The sequence below is a fragment of the Physeter macrocephalus genome, chromosome 17 (assembly GCF_002837175.3).
Source record: "Physeter macrocephalus isolate SW-GA chromosome 17, ASM283717v5, whole genome shotgun sequence".
Taxonomy (NCBI): Eukaryota; Metazoa; Chordata; class Mammalia; order Artiodactyla; family Physeteridae; genus Physeter; species Physeter macrocephalus.
In genome coordinates, this window is record NC_041230.1 from 3,845,958 (window position 1) to 3,866,548 (window position 20,591).

The following is a 20,591-nucleotide window of genomic DNA, read 5'->3' on the forward strand; positions in this document are numbered from 1 at the left end:
GCATATATCCAGACATAACTATAATTCAAAACGATACATGCACCACTATGTTCATAGCACTATGTACAATAGCCAAGACATGGAAACAACCTAAATGTCCATCAACAGGTGAATGGATAAAGGAGATATATATATACATATATATATGTATATATATATATGCATATATATACACACACACACACATATATACGTACATACACACACAATGGAATATTACTCAGCTATAAAAAAGAATGAAATAATGCCATCTGCAGCACATGGATGGACCTAGAGATCATCATACTAAGCCAAGTAAGTCAGAAAGAGAAAGACAAATACCATATGATATCACTTATATGTGGAATCTAAAATACAATACAAATGAATATATTTGCAAAACAGAGACTCATCTAGAGAACAGACTTGTGTTTGCCAAGGGGGAGGAGGGGTGGGGGAGAGAAGGATTGGGATTTTGGGATTAGCAGATGCAAACTATTATATCAATATATAGGATGGATAAATAACAAGGTCCTACTGTGTAGCACAGGAAACTATATTCAATATCCTGTGATAAACCATAATGGAAAAGAATATATATATGTAACTGAATCACTTTGCTGCACAGCAAAATTTAACACAACATTGTAAATCAACTATACTTCAATAAAATTATTTAAAAAAAGAAAAAAACCTCACCAAGATATGGTGAGGATGTAGAGCAACTGGAACTCTTCTACAGTGCTGGTGGGAATGAAAATGATACAATCTCTTTGGAAAACTATATGGCAGTTTCTTAAAAAGTTAAACATGTTCCTGTAATATGACTCAGTTTTTCCACTTTTAGATATTTACCTAAGAGACATGAAAACATATGTCCACACAAAGTCCTGTATGTGACCCCTTCATATAGCCCCAAACTGCAAAAAACCCAAATGTGCATCAACAGGTGAATGGAAAAAGTGTGGAACATCTATACAATAGACTGCTACTCAGAAACAAAAGGAGTAAATTATATATGAAACAATATGATTTTCAAAATAATTTTGATAACAAAATAAGCCACACATAACAGTATGATTCCATTTTGTTTAAATGAAAAGTAATCTAAAATGACAAATATCAGATTAGTGTTTGGAGCCAGGAGTGAAGAAGAATGAACTGCAGAGAGGTACAAGCTATCTTTTGGGGTGATGGAAACGTTTTATGTCTTGATTGTGGTGATGGTTTCATGGACGTATACAACTGTCAGAACTCATCACATTGTGTAATTTATATGAATGCAATTTACTGTATATAAATAAAGTTATTAAGAAAAAAATTATAGGGACTTCCCTGGTGGTCCAGTGGTAAAGAATCCGCCTTCTTAGTTCCTGGTTGGGGAACTAAGATCCCACATGCCCCAGGGCTACTGAGCCTGCGTGCCACAACTAGAGAGCCTGTGTGCCACAACTACAGAGCCCATGCACGCTGGAGCCTGCATGCCACAACTACTGAGCCCACGCACTCTGGAGCCCATGTGCCACAACTAGAGATCCTGTGTGCTCTGGAGCCTGCATGCCACAACTAGAGAGAAACCCAAGCACCACAATAAAGAGCCTGTGCGCAATAACAAAAGATCCCACGTGCCACAACTAAGACCCGATGCAGCCAAAAATAAATAAGAAAGAAAAAATTATAGATGGAATCAAGACAGATTAAGTAAAGACAGACTTTAGTAACATAATAAAAAAAAGTAAAACTCATGTAATAAGCTCTTTACACTGAAAATAGAGACTATGGAACCTATGGAACCATTAAAAAAAACTAATGCTACATTAGGGACATATAAAGTCCTCAAATCGTTAGAGAGTAGAATTAGTACTAATTACTATCTTGATCAAATATGATAAAACAATTTGATCAAGACACAATAAAACCAGAAAACTTTCTTTTAAACAACTCTTGTGTAAAAGGGAATTAAAAAAATAGGTTGTCTAGGAAATGGAAATAAGAAACACAACTACATATCAGAATCTATGGAAGTCACCTAAAGCTATATTCAGAGGAAAATTAAAACTCCTAATAATTTCATTAGTGAATGAGAAAATAAAATTAATAGTTTAAGTTTTTTTCAGCAAAATGGAAAACAAAATAAACCTAAGGAAATTAGAAGGAAAGAATTAGTAAAGAGAAAAGCCAAAAATAGAGAATTAGAAAAGAGAAGAATGATGACCCTATATTTTATATTTAACAGATACGTCCAAAAGCTGGATTTTAAAAATAAATAAAAATTAACAAAATTGATTAATGAGTAGCAAACAATTTTTTAAAAAAGAAGTTATGTAAAATAAATTAAAATTGGAAATTACTAGATATAAAAGAAAAACAATTATAAGCGATTATTATGCTCAGGTTCATAGAAATAAATCTGTAACCTAAATGAAAAGGGTAACTAGAAAAATTAAAATTTATATAATTTAACCCAAGGAAGAAACTATAGGGAGGTTATTTACCAGAGAGGACATTGAGAAAGTTGTCAAAGGTCCACTTTCCCACAAAGGCCCCAGTACCAGGATTTTTCTCTCAAACTCTAAGACTATGACCTCATTCCTTCACATTAACATCTCTAAATCAAACTTTTTTTTTCTTAGCCTCCATCTCCCTCCAATCATATGTTGCATATCTTCCCTTGGAAATCTCCCTATCTCTTAAAAATAAGTCTCTTACTGTCCCAAGCCAAATTCATCTTTTCCTCCACCAACCTGTTCTTTCTTCTGACTTGTTTCTATTAAATGCTATCACTTTCCAGTTACCCAGACTTGAAAATACAACTGGAAATGCTTTATTTTTTCTTTGATGGTTTATAAACCTCTGAATAATCCTAAAAATTGAGCAGAATGATTTTATGAAAGTAGAAATTCAGTGAATCAAGATTAAGTGCATAAGTAAATGAATCAATCCTTCAATCTGAAAGGAATGAGTGACCAAAAAGGAAAAAATATGCATTGCTGTGTCTGGATTTTTAAACATAGTATGGAGCAACGTGTGCAAAACTGAAAAGCAAGGACAAGGAGATAACTCTAACATCTGCATCCAGAGAATAAGAAAAGGTTATCAGAGAAGACAGTTATGTGTGAGAGAAAATATACACACATAATGTGTGAGGAGTTAGGTTGGGGAACTCACGCTAGACACACCTCAGTGTTTCTTCCCAGGCCTTGAGCCTTTTCAGGCTACCCAGGAAACATCAATTATGAGCTGGAACTTTCCAGAAAAGCTGAGCTTTTCCTTGCAATGGCCTCTGCCTCCCTAGTTCTCTCTCACTCACCAGGGCATGCTCCTCTTGTCCCCTCCTTCTTCACCATCCAGGGCTCTTTTCCTTGCTCCAATAATGAGATCACATCTGGCTTAGAAACTGAAACTCCTGCTTACAAGAAATAAAAGGGGAATTAGCCAGGCCCATAAATCAGATCAAGTTGCTTGGTCATCAGGAAGGTGAGGCCATTATAGAAGGGAGCTGAGGAAGAGGTGAAGTATTCTGAAGAATGGGGAAGATGAAGTTGCATGGACAGTCTAATGAAGCTGCTAATTCTACAAAACTAAATTTATTTGGGGGAGCACAAAAATCAGAAATTTAGCGATCAGAGGTTTCCCAAACATTACATTGGAAAGCAGCCCTACGTGCAGATTCTGAATTACAGGGAGACCTCCTTACCCAGTGATACCAGGCTTCTATAGTTCTGCAACATCACTTTCCTGTACAAATTCCTCTGAGCAGGGTTCAGCCATTCCCACTCCTCTTGAGAGAAATCTACAGCCACATCCCCAAATGTCACCAAATCCTGAAATGACATAAACATATTCTTGCTCAACTAGTGTTCTTACCCTCGCATGAGCATAGTTTAAAAAGTTAAATTGTCTATACTTCTGGAGAGAAACACTACAGGTAGTGAAATTTTCTGTCAGTATCTTGAGTCCTGAGCAACACGTCAAGTAATTGCTAGACAACTTCTCTGTGCTTAGTGTTGATATTCTGTCATGGAAAGTATACAATTTCAGAGTCTCTACTGATGAAGAAAAGATACACACGAAAACTGGCAATAACAGAACACTGTAAGCAATCAAGTGTAAAATGTTATTCATACTAAATGCTAGAGCATTTCTCAATATGGAAAATAAGGATAGACTGGGGCAGTGAAAAAGGCTTCAAAGAGGAGGCAGAAACATGAGTTATGCCTTACAGGACGTACATGGTCTAAACCAGCATTTTCCCAAATTCTACAATGGAATGGTCAATGTTCCAGCTATATCAATAAGGTATATATTAAAATATATTTGATGCTTATAACTGGTTTTCTAAAATTAAATACAAATATAATAAAAACAGTAAAGTTTTATGGTGATTTTGCAAAAATATAACTTAAACAATATATGCCATTACGGAGAACAATCAGGGACAACAAAAGATTACATAACAGCTCTGACACCATTACTAAGTTTCAAAGACAGCTGGTAACTTATCATGCTACCTAAAAGACAAAATAATAGTAATTTTAAGCACTACTAATTAAGTTAAAGAGTGAACATTTCAAATGTGATAATGAAGTGCATCAAAAAATACCCACAACTCTCACTAGAGGAACATACCCAATTGTGCACATCTAATGAGCAAGAGTTTTTTAAACGTTAAAACATAGCTCTTAAATACCACTGTATGTTACGTTAAGGATCTTTATAGCATGGAAGATGACCTAGTCTGCTCCCTAGAAACTGAAAATGGACATTCTTCCTAATGTAGTAAATCTGCTTCAGACTTATCAAGGCTTGCTGTCTGAGTTGGTATATGCGTCACAGGTTTGGCATGTCACGGAGCAAAATCTACTCTTTAAGCTGAGCTGATATGTAGATGCCCTAAACAGCTGAACTGACTTGTCAAATACTGAAATCCTTCCACACTGGTTGGTAAACAGCAGAGGAACCACTCCCAGTTAAAAGACCAAGAGCATTCCCTTGAAAGAACAGTGAAACAGACCTCTTCATTCTAATAGACACTGATTTCAAAAAGGAGATAATGAAAATACTGGAGGAGAAGAAAAGCTATAGACAGAAATGCAGAGTACTATAAAAGGGAACTAGAAACTATAAAGAGCAACCATGAAAAATTAGAAAACTTATCTGCAGAGATGAAAGCTAAGGGCAATGAATAGCAGAATGAATGATGCAGAAGAATGAATAAGTGACCTGGAACACAGAATAATGGAAATCACCCAACAAGGACAGCAGACAGAAAGCCAAATGAAAAAAAATGAAAGCAATATAAGAGACCTATGAGATCATATAAACCATGCCAATCTACACATAATGGGGATTCCAGAAGGGGAAGAAAGAGAAAAGGGGATTGAAAATGTATTTGAAAAAATTATGTCTGAAAAATTCCCAAACCTAAAGAAGGAAACACATATCCAGGTACAGGAAGCACAGAGGGTCCCAAACAAGATAAACCAAAACAGACCTATGCCAAGACATATTACAATAAAAACAGCAAAAGTTAAAGAGAGAATTCTAAAGGCAGCAAGAGAAAAACAAAGAGTTCATTACAAGGAAACCCCCATAAGGCTATCCAGGTAATTTCTCTACAGAAATGCTGCACGCCAGAAGGGAATGGCAAGATATATTCAAAGTCCTGAAAGGGAAAAATATGCAACCTAGGATACTCTACCTAGCAAGATTATCATTTAGAATAGAAAGAGAGATAAAGAATTTCTCAGACACGCAAAAGCTAAAATACTAAATCTATCCTAAAGGAAATATTGAAAGGTCTTCTCTAAATAGAAAAGAAGTAAGAATCTATAGGAAATTTTAAAAAATCACAGTTGGAAAGTAAATTACTTAAATTTAAAGCCAGGACACAGACTAAAGAAAAAAATCCAAAAATTTCTGTGAAAATGATGGTAACCACAATGAACAGCAAAAGGATGAACAAGATGTAAAACAGGACATCAAAATCATAAAATGTGTGGGAGGAGAGTAAAAAAGTGTAGATTCTTTTTCTTTCCTAGAATAAATGTGTTTCAGCCTATATAACTACCAGTCTAAGGCAAGTAAATATAGGAAGGGGTTAACATTCTTGAAAAATAGGGTAACCACAAATCAAAAACATACAGTAGATTCACAAAAAACAAAAAGAAGAGAACATAAGTATAATACCAAAGAAAATCATGAAACCACAAAAGGAAAAATAAGGGACAAAGACGAAATATAAAATCAACAGGAAAACAAGGTTTAAAATGGCAATAAATACGTATCTATCAGTAATTACCTTAACTGTCAATGGACTAAATCCACCAATCAAAAGACACAGAATGGCAGATTGGAAAAAAAAACAAGAGCCTACAATATGCTGCCTACAAGAGACCCACTTTAGGGCAAAGGACACATAGAGATTGAAAGTGAGGGGATGGAAAAAGATATTTCATACAAAAGGAAATGACAAGAAAGTGAGGTTGCAATACTCATATCAGACAAAATAGACTTTAAGACAAAAACCATAAAGAAAGATAAAGAAGGATACTATATAATGAAAAAAGGATCAATACAAGAGGATTTTACGTCAACATATGTGTACCTAATATAGGAACACCCATGTATGTAAAACAAATACTAACAGAAATACAGGGAGAGGGACTTCCCTGATGGTGCAGTGGTTAAGAATCCACCTGCCAATGCAGGGGACATAGGTTTGGTTTGAGCCCTGCTCCAGGAAGATCCCACATGCTGTGGAGCAACTAAGCCCATGCACCACAACTACTGAGCCTGCACTCTAGAACCTGAGAGCCATGACTACTGAGCCCATGCACCACAACTACTGAAGCCTGCGTGCCTACAGTCCATGCTCCGCAACAAAGAGTAGCCCCTGTTCCTACTCACTGCAACTAGAGAAAGCTCGTGTGCAGCAATGAAGACACAAAGCAGCTAATAATAAATAAATTTATAAAAAAGAAAAAGAAATAAGGGCAGAAATTGACAAGACTACAATAACAATAGATTTTAACACCCCGCTCACATCAATGGACAGATCTTCCAGACAGAGAATCAATAAGACAACAGAGATACTAAATGATACAACAGAACAGTTAGACTTAATTGATATTTTCAGTACGTTACATCCAAAAAAACCAGAATACACATTCTTTTCAAGTGCACATGGAACATTCTCTAGAACTGACCACATACTAGGGCATAAAACAAGCCTCAACAAATTTAAGAGTATAGAAATTATCTCAGGAATCTTTTCTGACCACAATGGCAAGAAACTAGAAATTAACCACAGAAAAATAAATGAGAAAAAAATGATTACATGGAGACTAAACAACATGGTACTAAAAATCCAACGGGTCAATGAGGAAATCAAAGAGGAGATTTAAAAATACCTTGAGACAAATGACAGTGAAAACACAACCATACAAAATCTACAGAATGCAACAAAAGCAGTTCTTAGAAGTTCATAGCAATACAGGCTTTCCTCAAAAAACAAGAAAAATCTCAAACAACCTAACCTACCACAAAGAATTAGAAAAAGAAGAACAAACAAAACCTAAAATCAGCAGAAGGAATGAAATAATAAAGATCAGAGAGGAAATAAAAAAAGACATTTAAAAAAATAGAAAAAATCAATAAAACTAAGAGCTGGTTCTCTGAAAGGATAAACATTGACAAACCTCTCACCAAGCTCTTCAAGGAGGAAGAGAGAACTTATTTCATTAAACAAAATAAGAAATGAAAAAGGAAACATAACAACTGACACCATAGAAATACAAAAAACCGTAAGGGAATACTATGAACAATTATAAAAGAAAAGCCAAAACCCACATGATCTTCTGAATAGATGCAGAAAAGGCATTTGACAAATTCAACATCCATTCATGATAAAAACTCTTACCAAAATGGGTATAGAGGGAACATACCTCAAGATAATAAAAGCTATGACAAATCCACAACCAATATAATACTCAACAGTGAAAAGCTGAAAGCATTCCTGCTAAAATCTAGAACAAGACAAAGATGCCCACTCTCACCTCTTCTATTCAACACAGTATTGGAAGTCCTAGCCGCAGCATTCAGATAAGAAAAAGAGATAAAAGATACCCAGATTAGGGCTTCCCTGGTGGCACAGTGGTTAAGAATCCGCCTGCCAATGCAGGGGACATGGGTTCAAGCCCTGGTCCGGGAAGATCCCACGTGCTGCAGAGCAGCTAATCCTGTGCGCCACAACTACTGAGCCTGCACTCTAGAGCCCGCCAGCCACGACTACTGAGCCTGCATGCTACAAACACCGAAGCCTGCGCGCCTAGAGCCTGTGCTCCACAACAAGAGAAGCCCCCACAATGAGAAGCCCGCGCACAACGAAGCCCCCGCTCGCCGCAACTAGAGAAAGCCCGCGTGCAGCAACGAAGACCCAGTGCAGCCAAAAATAAAAATAAATAAAATTAAAAGAAAAAAGATATCCAGATTGGTAGGGAAGAGGTAAAATTGTCATTATATGCAGATGATATGATACTACATATAGAAAACCCTAAACAGTCCACACATAAACTACTAGAATAGATAAACGAATTCGGCAAGATAGCGGGATACAACGTACAGAAATCGGTTGCATTTCTTTACACCAACAATGAAATATGAGAAAGGGAATGTAAAAAAAAATCTTTTAAAATTGCAACCCAAAACATAAATTACTTTGGAATAAACCTCACCAAGCAGATGAAAGACTTACAAGCTGCAAACTATAAACACTGATAAAGGAAACTGAGATGATTCAAAGAAATGGAAAGATATCCCATGCTTTTGGATTGGAAGAATTAATGTTGTTAAAATGGTCATACTACCCAAAGCAATCTACAGATTTAATGTGATCCCTATCAAATTACCCATGACATTTTTCACAGAACTAGAAAAAATAATCCTAAAATTCATGTGGAAACATAAAAGACCCAGAATTGCCAAAGCAATCCTGAAGAAAAAGAACAAAGCAAAAGGCATAACCCTCCCAGAGTTCAGACAATATTAGAAAGCTAGAGTAATCAAAACAGTGTGGTACTGGCACTAAAACAGACATATGGATGAATGGAATGGAAGAGAGCCCAGAAATAAACCCACACACCTATGGTCAATTCATCTTTGTCAGAGGAGGCAAGAATATACAATGGGAAAAAGACATTCTCTTCAACAAGTGGTGTTGGGAAATCTGGACAGCTGCATGTAAATCAATGAAGTTAGAACACACCCATCACACACAAAAATAAACTCAAAATGGTTTAAAGATTTAAACATAAGACATGACACCATAAAACTCTTAGAAAAGAACACAGGCAAAACAATATCTGACATAAATTGTACCAATGTTTTCTTAGGTCAGTGTCCTATGGCAATAGAAATAAAAACAAAAATAAACAAATGGGATCTAATCAAACCTACATCCTTTTACACAGCAAAGGAAACCATAAACAAAATGGAAAGACAACCTACAGAATGGGAGAAAATATTTGCAAATGATGTGACCAACAAGGGCTTGATTTCCAAATTATACAAACAGCTCATACAATACAAAGAAACAAACAACCCAACAGAAAAATGGGCAGAAGACCTAGACATTTCTCCAAAGAAGAAATACAGATGGCTAATAGGCACATGAAAAGATGCTTAACATCGCTAATTATTAGAGAAATGCAAATCAAAACTACAATGAGGTACCACCTCACACCAGTCAGAATGGCCATCATTAAAACGTCTACAAAACAAATGCTGGAGAGGGTGTGGAGAAAAGGGAACCCTCCTACACTGTTGGTGGGAATGTAAGTTGGTGCAGCCACTATGGAGAACAGTACAGAGGTTCCTCAGAAAACTAAAAATAGAATTACCATATGATCCAGCAGTCCCACTACTGGGCATATATCTGGACAAAACTATTATTCAAAAAGATACATGCACCCCTATGTTCACAGCAGCAGTATTCACAATAGCCAAGACATGGAAACAACCTAAATGTCCATCAACAGATGAATGGATAAAGATGTGGTACATACATACACTGAAATACTACTCAGCCATAAAAAAGAATGAAATAATGCCATTTGCAGCAACATGGATGCAAGCAGAAATTATCATACTAAGTAACTCAGAAAGAAAAAGACAAATACCATATGATATCACTTATATGTGGAATCTAAAATATGACACAAATGAAACAATCACAGACATCGAGAACAGACTGAGGGTTGCCAAGGGGGAGGCAGTTGCGGGAGGGATGGAGTGGGAGGTTGGGGTTAGAAGATGTAAGCTTTTACATATAGAATGGATAAACAACAAAGTCTTACTGTATAGCACAGAGAACTATATTCAATATTCTATGATAAACCATAATGGAAAAGAAGATAAAAAAAGAATGTATATATATATGTATAACTAATCACTCTGCTGTACAGCAGTAATTAACACAACACTGTAAATCAATGTCAATAAAAAATGTCAATTTTTATGTCAATAAAAATAATAATAAATAAAATGTATAAAATATGGTGATGGCTTGAAAGAACAAAAAAATGTCTGGTATTTCTACCCTCAGTGAATTTTTTTCCCTTTCTAAGGTAAAAAACTGGAAGTCCTCAACCCTCAGCACCTACCTACCATGGCATCCGACCTAGAAGCAATCAAAATTTAGTTAGTATATATTTGTTCAAATGTTTCCTTATACAGACATGTCTGTGATTATCTATACATATTCATTTTCTTATAACATCACTTGTTAATGGATAATATTACATGATGTAAATATGCCATATCTTATTTACTGTGCCCTTGCTTATTTTCAGTTATATGAATCTTAATTTCTCACTATGATGCTACAGAGGTCTCTAATTATTTTCTTAAAATATATTCCTAAAAGTTTTTCTCTCCATTGAGACTAGGATTTCCCAAACTTACTTAACATCAGAAAACAGTTTAAATTACACTATTTTGACCCAGTCAGAATAGGACCTAATGAAAAAATAATTCAGGCTGGGAGTAAAGTGTTGACTGGTAGTCAAAGAAATACTAATAAAGGTTCTTCACATAGAAAATGGAAGGAAATGGAAATAAAAGGAAAATGGAAGCATCAAAACACAGGAAGAAATTAAGAGCCCCCAAACTAACTATAAACTGAATAAGGTAAGTTCCCCATAGTGTGTTTAGTTCCAAGATATTATTATATCTACTAATAATAGGGGACTTACCTTATTCAGAAAGTGGCAAGAATACCAATTATTTAGAAGGAAGATTACAGAAAGAAGAAAGAAGAGCATTACATAAGAAGCAATGGTACATATCCTAGAGTGGCCACTAAAAGAATAATAAAAATAATGTATAATTAACAAGATAACTAGGAAAAAACCTGATTTATCCAAAAGAAAGCAAAAAAGGAGAAATAAAGGAAGAAAGAACAGATGGGATAAGTAGAAAATAAATTGCAGCATGGTATACTTAAACACAAATATATTAATAATACATTAAATGAAAATGTACTAAACACTTATTTAAAAAGACCAAGATTATCAGACTGGATTTTTAAAAACCAGCCAACCTTTTTTGGGGGGAGGCACAAGGGATCATGAGAGGCATAGGGGATTGGGAGGCACGCTGGGCTGAGTGCCTGGCTGTGAGCACAGGGGAGAAAAAAAAAAAGACTATATACTGTATATAAGAAGCATATTTTAAATATAATCTTTAGAGCACCACAAGAGACTGTGATTCAGGAGGTCTGGGGTGGCATTCCAGAAAGAGCATTTGGGCTGATGGGCTTTGTCTGTTCTACACATCATATCCTCTGCCTTCTCCTTCTTCCATTACCAATTCAGTGGCAGGAAAGAAGAGGTTGCCTGCTGGCTCTTGCTGCCCTGGTCTCTCAAATTCATTCCTTTGTTGATTCATATATTAATTTGGCAAATATTTACTGAATGCCTACCACCCATTTTGTTCTAAGAGTTGGGAATACAAAGGTGAACAGAATATAGCCCCTCCCTTTGTGGAGTTAATATTCTAACAGAGGAGAAAGACACTAAACATAAAGTCATACACATATATACACTAATATGTATAAAACAGATAACTAATGAGAACCTGCTGTATAGCACAGGGACCTCTACTCAGTGCTCTGTGGCTACCTAAATGGGAAGGAAATCCAAAAAAGAGGGGATATATGTATACGTATAGCTGATTCACTTCACTGTATAGGAGAAACTAACACAACATTGTAAAGCAACTATACCCCAATTAAAAAAAAAACAAAAAAACCCATATGGTCATACAGTGTCATGTACTATTAAATACTCTGACAAAAAACAAGGTAAGGTAACTGAAAGTTACAGGAGCATTTGTGTAAGGTAAAGTTAAGTAAGATAAAGTAATGTAGGGCTTCCCTGGTGGCGCAGTGGTTAAGAATCCGCCTGCCAATGCAGGGGACACGGGTTCGAGCCCTGGTTCGGGAAGATCCCACATGCCGTGGAGCAACTCAGCCCGTGTGCCACAACTACTCAGCCTGCGCTCTAGAGCCCGCACGCCACAACTACCGAGCCCGCATGCTACAACTACTGAAGCCCGCGCGCCTAGAGCCCGTGCTCCGCAACAAGAGAAGCCACCGCAATGAGAAGCCCGCGCACCGCAACGAAGAGTAGCCCCCGCTCGCCACAACTAGAGAAAGTCCGCACGCAGCAACGAAGACCCAACACAGCCAAAAATAAATAAATAAAAAATTTATTTTTTTTAAAAAAGTAATGTAAACCTGAACAAAGAGGTGATTTTTGAACAAAAATCTATCAATACATAAAGTGGGAGAGCCAGCCATGTCATCATCTAGGGGAGAATTACAGAAGAGGGAGGAGCAAATGCAAAGGTTCAGAAATAGAAAGTAGCTTGGAACATTTGAGGAACAGCAAGTTGACCAGTGTGACTGGAACACAGAGCAGTAAAGACTTGTAGAAAATGAGGTCTGGGTAGCCAGGAGGTGGATCATGTAGGATCCTATAGGGCCAGGTAAGGAAACTGTGATGTGTATACATCACTTTTCCTTCCTCGGCTTTTTCCTCATTTGTAAAACAAGTGTCTTAGACAAGATCACCCATAATTTTCTTCCTGGCTTTATCATTTTATGAACCTACATCTTTGCTGTCTAATATACTAGCTACTAGCCACATGTGGTTATTTAAATCTAAATCAATTAACATTTAAAAATTCAGTTCTTCAGTCACACTAGCACATACAAGTGCTCCACAGCCACATGTGGCTAGTTGCTACTGTATTGGGCAGTGCAAACATAGAGCACTTTTATCATCAATCATCACAGTGCTTCTCTAGGTGATTTCTGCTTCTGAGTCATCTTCTTAAGATGTAAGAAAATAAAAAGATGTAGCAGTTTGTATGGTCTTATTTTTTATGTTTAACCTACAAAATGTATTTAACCTCAAAGTATGAGGAAGAAAATTTTTTTCTAAATGAATACTCCAGCCCTTCTCCACTGATTTAAAATAACATCATTACGTTATTATGTAATAAACAAACTAGTAGACATTAAATTCCATGAAGACAGTATTTTTTTCACCACAGTATTGCCAGCACTTAATATACAGTAAGTCTTTAATAACTATATGTTCAGTGAATGAATATTTTCTATTCTTATTTACATTTGCATTTGTTTCTGGACATTACATGCTGATTTTTTCACTTATTTCTTCTGGCTCCCATTCTACACTATTTACTATTTTTGTTATTTACTATTTATGATTTGTTATTACAGATGTATATAGCCATTTTTTAATGTAGATTCAATACTCCCTCCTATTATTCTCCTTTTTCAAAAAATTCCCTATTTTTCCATATTAACTCCTCTAATCTTTACTGCATGATCTAGAATAGTCTAGCTGTAACCAGCTACTAACTCAGGATACCCCTAGAACAGGACCTCATTACCCCCATGGAATCCTACTCTTCAGTGCCCGCAGAATGCCTGAAAAACACTCCTGCCCTACCTGACCCACACTTTAATACTCAAGACCCAACAAATCCCACTCCTCAAAATCACCTTGAGCAAGCGACCCTGTCATGTATCAATACTACAACTAAGACTTCCCCAAGTAGTCCTTGTCTACTTTTCAAACTCAGGTCTGTAGAAAAGCTCTAAACTGTTGGTCACATCTGAACACCCACCTTGACCTCAGTGAATCACTTCACTTCCCTACAGGGAAGACTTTCAGATTCCACCAAGGAGTGTATTTTTGCCTCTTGAGACCTCCCAACAGAACACCTAACCCACAGGAAGTGCTAAACTGTTTCTTGAATGAAGATGAAAATTCTGGCTGAGGAAAAAAAACGGAAGCTCAGTGGGCTTTGGGGGACCTCCTTTTACTAGACTGCAGAACATGAGGACCAGGTCACTGAATGAATGGAATTTTAGAATGGGAAATTTCAGAAGAAAAGCAAAATGTTCATATAAAATCTGAAAAACAAGGCATTTCAGAGAAGAGAGAAGAAAAGCTTCCTTACCTCGGACATGGCTTTAAGAATTTAGGACAGCCCTTCTGCCCTCCTCCTTCCGGCTTCTCTTTGGGAGAAGGGCAGTGTCCAGAGAAAACAGAGCTGGAGAGGGAGAAAGAAAACGTGAAATGCTGGGCCTGCCCTCAGCTCCCAGCATCACCAGCCTAGATACTCTCCTTTCCTTCTCTGTGCCCTTCTCCCCAACCACAGAAGTAGATACGACGTGTCACTGCATTGGTCATTCCTATCTAAATTTATAATTCTTTCACCTATGTGCTTTATTTTTTGAAGTATAGTTGATTTATAGTGTTATATTAGCTTCAGGTGTTCAACATAGTGATTCAATATTTTTATAGATTATACTCCACTTAAATCTCCCACGTGCTTTGGATCTCAATATGCAACATAAACTTTCTGTGCGTAAGATACCTCGTTTATATTTATAAGAAGTAACAGTATTTATCCTTCAGAATGGCACTGCCAAATAAGGATAATTTCCCCCTTCACACATGAAGGCTATTCATCAGTGAAATCATCCAATGCCTCATGGTAATTAAGTAATTGAGCCCACCTGGAATCCAGGTCTGACTCATTAGTCTTTTCACCAGATGATGACGTTGAAAGGAAATGTGTCCCCACCCTTTCTACAAAGATGAGAGAGAAAACTACAAAGTGAATGCCTCAGAGAAAGCATCTTTACACAGAGTAGGCATCAGAGGGATCATGTGGTCTGGAGGACACTGGACCAAAAAGGACATCCTGCTTCTGGTCCTGGCTTATAACAAAATGCACCTGAAAACCAATCTCTCAACTTTTCTAAGAAATTTCCTCAGAAGGGGCTGGGGAGAGGGATATGCAGAAACAGTCACTGCAACACCTTAATCATTAATTATTTTCCACTAAACTTCACTGCCTTGGAGAGTTAAGAAATTATCTCAGAAGCAGCATAACTTAGTGGTAAGAACAACTAGGTCTGTGGATCAGAATGCTCAAACATCTGATCCACCACTCAACTGGCTCTGCAGCCTCTATTCCAAACCTCAATTTCCTCATCAGCAGAGTGGTACCTACTCTCTATCAACGGTTGGGAGGGTCATGAGATGATCCACATCAAGCATTTAGCACAGTACCTGGACATCCTCTGTGTGCAATAAATATCATTCAATCATTTATGTTCATAAGTAGCACACAGTAGGTCTCCCCGTCCTTTTTTCTCTTCGATTCCTCACCAGGAGAGGGACGGAAAGACCTTCTATGCCAGAGAGGACTAAGGTCCAGCAGCTCGGTCTTCTGCTCTCCAGGCCCAAGGCTTATCTCCTCCTCTCCAGCTCTCTTCCCCTCTCCCTCTCTCCTCTCCGTAAACTCCATCTCTTCCGCTTCATCTCAATCTCGGTCTTCCCGCTACAACAGTCTCCGAAATCCTGGAGCACACTGGCCTCCCAAAGCATCCACACAGCCTCCCAGCCACCACACAAACCACACAATCCCCCATGCTGGCAGCTCCCCTGGCAGACTGTGGACATGCTCCCGAGCTGTAGCTTGCCCACCCCTCGCAGTGAGTCACACAGTCACTGACATGATGACACATGGTGCCATATACTGTCACACACTCCTAGGGTCACACAATCTCAAGCAGTCTCACGTGAACACTGTTTGCACGTTCACTGTTACAGAAATTGTCACACACATTCTCAAATTCTGTTCACACACCGTCCCACAGAGCCCCATACACAAGGTCACACACACAGCGACACTGTAACACACGGTCCCATACACGGTCACACTGTTCACACACAGTGACACGGTTTCACTGTCACATTCTCAGACACTGTCACACATTTTCCCTCGGTCCCACACAGCCTCACACACTGTCACACGGTTTCACTCTGTTCAAACACGGTCACACACACCGGACCCAGGCTCCCACCGTCACAGGCCCCCTCACACGCCCGCTCCCGCCCGGCAGGCCTGCCCAGGCGCGCGCACCCACCCCGGGCTCCTCACCGCCTTCTCCCCGAGAGTCGGCACTTCGTTCCGCCCCGTTCGCGGAGGCAGGGAGCCAAGCGCTCTGTGGCCGGGGCGTGGACTCGATCTCGGGCCCGACGGGCGGATTCACAAAGGGGCCAAAGCGCTCTGGCCGGCTGTCGGCGCCAGCCGCAGTGGCTGCTGGGAAATGGAGTCCGGGGCCAGGCGCGCCGCGGAGCGGAGCATCCTGGGACTGCTAGCCGCGGGGTCCGGGCCGACAGCTGCTTCCTGCCTCGTCCTTTCGCGTCGTCTCTGCCACTCTCCTTAACCCCCCCGGAACTTGCGACCCAGAACTCGCACCCGCCCAGCCCTCTCAGACCGTGCGACCCACCGGCCCCGCCACCGAATCCAGCCCGGACCTGGATCGGCCGGCTCGAACTGCGCAGGTGCAACTTGCGCGTCGCGGAGGCGTCCAGACTCGGTGCACGCGTCGGCCTCGAGTAGCGGACGCGGCTGTGACGCGCATGCGCGGTGGTGGGGCCCGCGCCCGGGCGCAGCAGGTGGGGCTCCTGGCCCGGTGCTGGAAAAACGCTGCTGGCGAGGCTGGGTGTGAGGGCTGGGGCCCGCCGGAGGCGGGGGGATCCCGGGAGGATGCGGACGTAGTTAAGAGATAAGGTGCTCGGGATTTCTTTCTTTGTTCTCTTTTTCTGTCTTCTGTCCTCCCTATCCTTTCATTCGCCACTTACTGAGCGCCTGCTGTGTGCCAAGCACTGTTGTAGTTGCTGGGGACGCAACTGTGAACGTGCGAAAATCCCCACCCGCGGAGCTGACATTCTATTATGGGAGAAATTTAATAGGAAAAAAAAAGTACTAATATATACTGTGAACTGATACGCGTTATAAAGAAAAGCAAAACAGAGTATAAACATCATTCTTTCAGTTCTTAGTTCTTTGTTACACCCTCTGGTTCCTATTCAACCTGTGTCTGAAAATACTTCATAAACTCCTATCTCTAGTCCTAACCGACATTCATGCCTCACCTCTTTAGAAATTGGTTATAAGATGCAGAGCTTCAATGTAACTTGTCTCACCAAAGTAACCAATGACAAAAAGCATTAAATAAGCTGGTAATTTTTATATTGAGGATATGTAAAAATGCAAATGTTATATTCACAAAGCTATTGAAACATTGTACATGGTAATAAAATGTTGACTATAAACAACGTGGCTAAAAACAGAGACGTAAATAAGTACATCTGTTTGAAACTATACAACAAAAATAATCATATGATGATGAAGGAACCTGTAGAAATATTTCTTAGGTTAAGTTTTGTTTTGAGGAGGAACAGAGCTGTTACAATTACACTAAGATTGCAAAATTGGAAAACTGTTCCTATGTATAAAAAAGTAAAAGGAACACAATCCACAAAAACTAGATGGTTTTGTGTTTTAGTGTTGAAATTATGACTGATACCTTACCTCTTGCTTTCTGAAACCGTGCAAACATTATGCAAGTTAAGACATATCAGTAAACGTCCAGGTTTTTGCAGCCTTTTCCACATTTCACAAATGTATGAAGAAATTGGGCATCTTTAGCCTGAAGATAGGTGATAACTTTTTTCGTTTTCAACCATTACCTTTTAAGCTCCTTCTGTTGACAGAACCCTCTACAAAGCTTGTATCAAAATCTACTGTGACTTGCATAAAAAACACATTTATCATTTTCAAGTCGATAATCAGCAAGCAGATGTCTGCCTAGCATATCTAAATTTAATGTAATAATCTAAGTACATAATTTTGAGTATTAGAGATAGAATATGGAATCCGAGACAGAAGGAACCATTTATTTTTCCCTCACTGTCACAATGAAGATACATTTATTTTCTCATGGGTTAGTACTGGAGCAAATTTAAGTCTGTACTTTAAGGTTTGTAAGAGGTGTGAGGTCAAAGTTCTCTCTTTTTTCTTACGTGGCGATGGATGTCTAATGGCTCCAGCGTTATTTGTTGAAAATGCTGTTCCTCCATTAAATTGCTTTTGCAGCTTTATCAAAAATTCAGTTCTGACAAGGACTTGTACCCAGAATATGTAAAGAATACTTAACAAGTAACTAATAAAAATACAATTAACACAATTTAAAAATGGGCAAAGGATTTGAATAGACATTTCTCCAAAGAAGATAAACAAAAGGTCCAAAGGCGCATAAAAAGATGCTCAGCATCATCAGTCCTTGGGGAAATGCAAATCAAAACCAAAATAACTTACCACTTCACACCCATTAAGATGGCTAGAATCAAAAAGTCAGATAACAAGTGTTGGTGAGGATGTGGAGAAATGGAACCCCTCATACATTGTTAATGGGAATTTAAAATGAAGCAGCTGCCTTGGAAAAACATTCCAGAAGTTCCTTAAAAAGATATAGAGTTACTATATGAACCAGCAATTTCAGTCCTAGGTGTATACCTAAGAAAAATGAAAACATACATGCATGCAAAAAATAGTAAACAAATTGTTCATAGCAGCACTATTCATAATAGCCAGAGTGGAAACAACCCAAATGCCCATATTATTCAGCCATCGAAAGTAATAAAAGTAATGAAGTACTGATACACACACTACATGGATGAATCTTGAACATCACACTATGTGAAAGAAGCCAGTCACAAAAGACTACATACTGTATGAGTCTATTTATCTGAGATATCCAGAATAGGCAAATTTCAGAAAGTAAATTAGTGGTTGCTTTAGGCTGATGGGAGGAGATGAAGAATGAGCACTAGTAGATAGAGGGTTTCTTTTTTGTGGTGAGGAAAATGTTTTAAATTTAATTGTGATAGTTACATAACCCTGTGAATATACTGAAATACCATTGAATTGTATACTTTGAATAGGTGAACTTCATGGTATGTGAATTATATTTTCAATAAAATTGTTAAAATAAGTTCAGCATACAGTGAGGGTTTACTTCTGGTTTCTCTATTCTATTCCATTGACCTATGTGTGTATTGATTACTGTAGCAATACAGTTAAGCACTGATATTGGGTTGAGTTCTCCCACTATTCTTTGTCAAGATTGTTTAGCTATTTTAGAGCCTGTGCCTTTCCATGTAAGTTTTAGGAAAAGTTTATCTTATGTCTACAAAAAAAACCCTTTCTTTTATTTCTTTCTTTCTGCTTGGTTTGGGTTTATTTTTGCCCTTCTAGTTTCTTTTTTTTTTTTTTTGCGGTACGCGGGCCTCTCACCGCTGTGGCCTCTCCCGTTGCGGAGCACAGGCTCCGGACGCGCAGGCTCAGCGGCCATGGCTCACGGGCTCCGCGGCATGTGGGATCCTCCCGGACCGGGGCACGAACCCGCGTCCCCTGCATCGGCAGGCGGACTCTCAACCACTGCGCCACCAGGGAAGCCCCCTTCTAGTTTCTTGATGTAGGAACTTAGAATATTAATTAAGACCTTTACTTATTTCTAATGTTAAGCATTTAGTGCTCTAAATTTCCCTCTTAACCCTGCTTTAAATACATCTTACATGTTTTGTTAGGTTGTTGAAAAGAAAACCTACACTCCTGTGTGTCTCCTTTCTTCTCACAAAGAACACTTCACTACACTTCTGACAACAGATGTGTGAGGGTGCCCCCCACACGCACACACCAAGCAATTCTGCAACACCAGCTGGGTGTCCTAGAAACTTAACTCAATTCCGACACTATCTACCTGGAGATAGCATCAAACCCCAGAGATTAAGGGTTCAGTCCCATGAGACTGCCAATCACAAACCCGTTATCACCTGTGTTTCTGACCAATCAGCTATAAACTGGAGGTTCCATGACTCTCCTCCTCAAGTTTGATTAATTTCCTACAGTGGCTCACAGAACTCAGGAAAACAGTTTACTTATCGTTTACCCATTTATTATAAAAGGGTACGATAAAGGGTACAGATGAACATCCAGCTGGAAGAGGCTCATTGGGTAGGTGGTAAGGGCCAGCTTCCTGGTTCATAGACGGCCATCTTCTCACAGTAACCTCACATGATGCAAGGGGTGGGGGAGCTTTAGGGGCCTCCTTTTTAAGGGCACTAATCGCATTCATGAGGGTTCCACCCTCGTTA

The 20,591-nt window shown here is 38.8% G+C and overlaps 1 protein-coding gene across 6 annotated transcripts in view; it reads right to left on the reverse strand.

Moving 5' to 3' along the window:
• The window catches only part of ZNF583 (zinc finger protein 583), a 34,099-nt gene that overhangs the window by 5,177 nt on the left and 8,331 nt on the right, over positions 1-20,591 (reverse strand). For 2 of the 6 annotated variants that reach the window (XM_007115085.3, XM_007115086.4), the window contains exon 1: positions 3,290-3,379. Coding sequence is in view for 4 of the 6 variants with exons in the window: in XM_007115083.2 (XP_007115145.1) it covers positions 3,290-3,385; positions 3,677-3,815 (235 nt within the window). In the remaining 2 variants the exon portion in view is untranslated. Of the gene's footprint in view, positions 1-3,289; positions 3,386-3,676; positions 3,816-14,532; positions 14,626-16,513; positions 16,720-20,591 lie in introns of those variants that run through there. The other 4 variants (XM_007115084.2, XM_055078876.1, XM_028477911.2 and 1 more) reach the window with 4 other exon arrangements.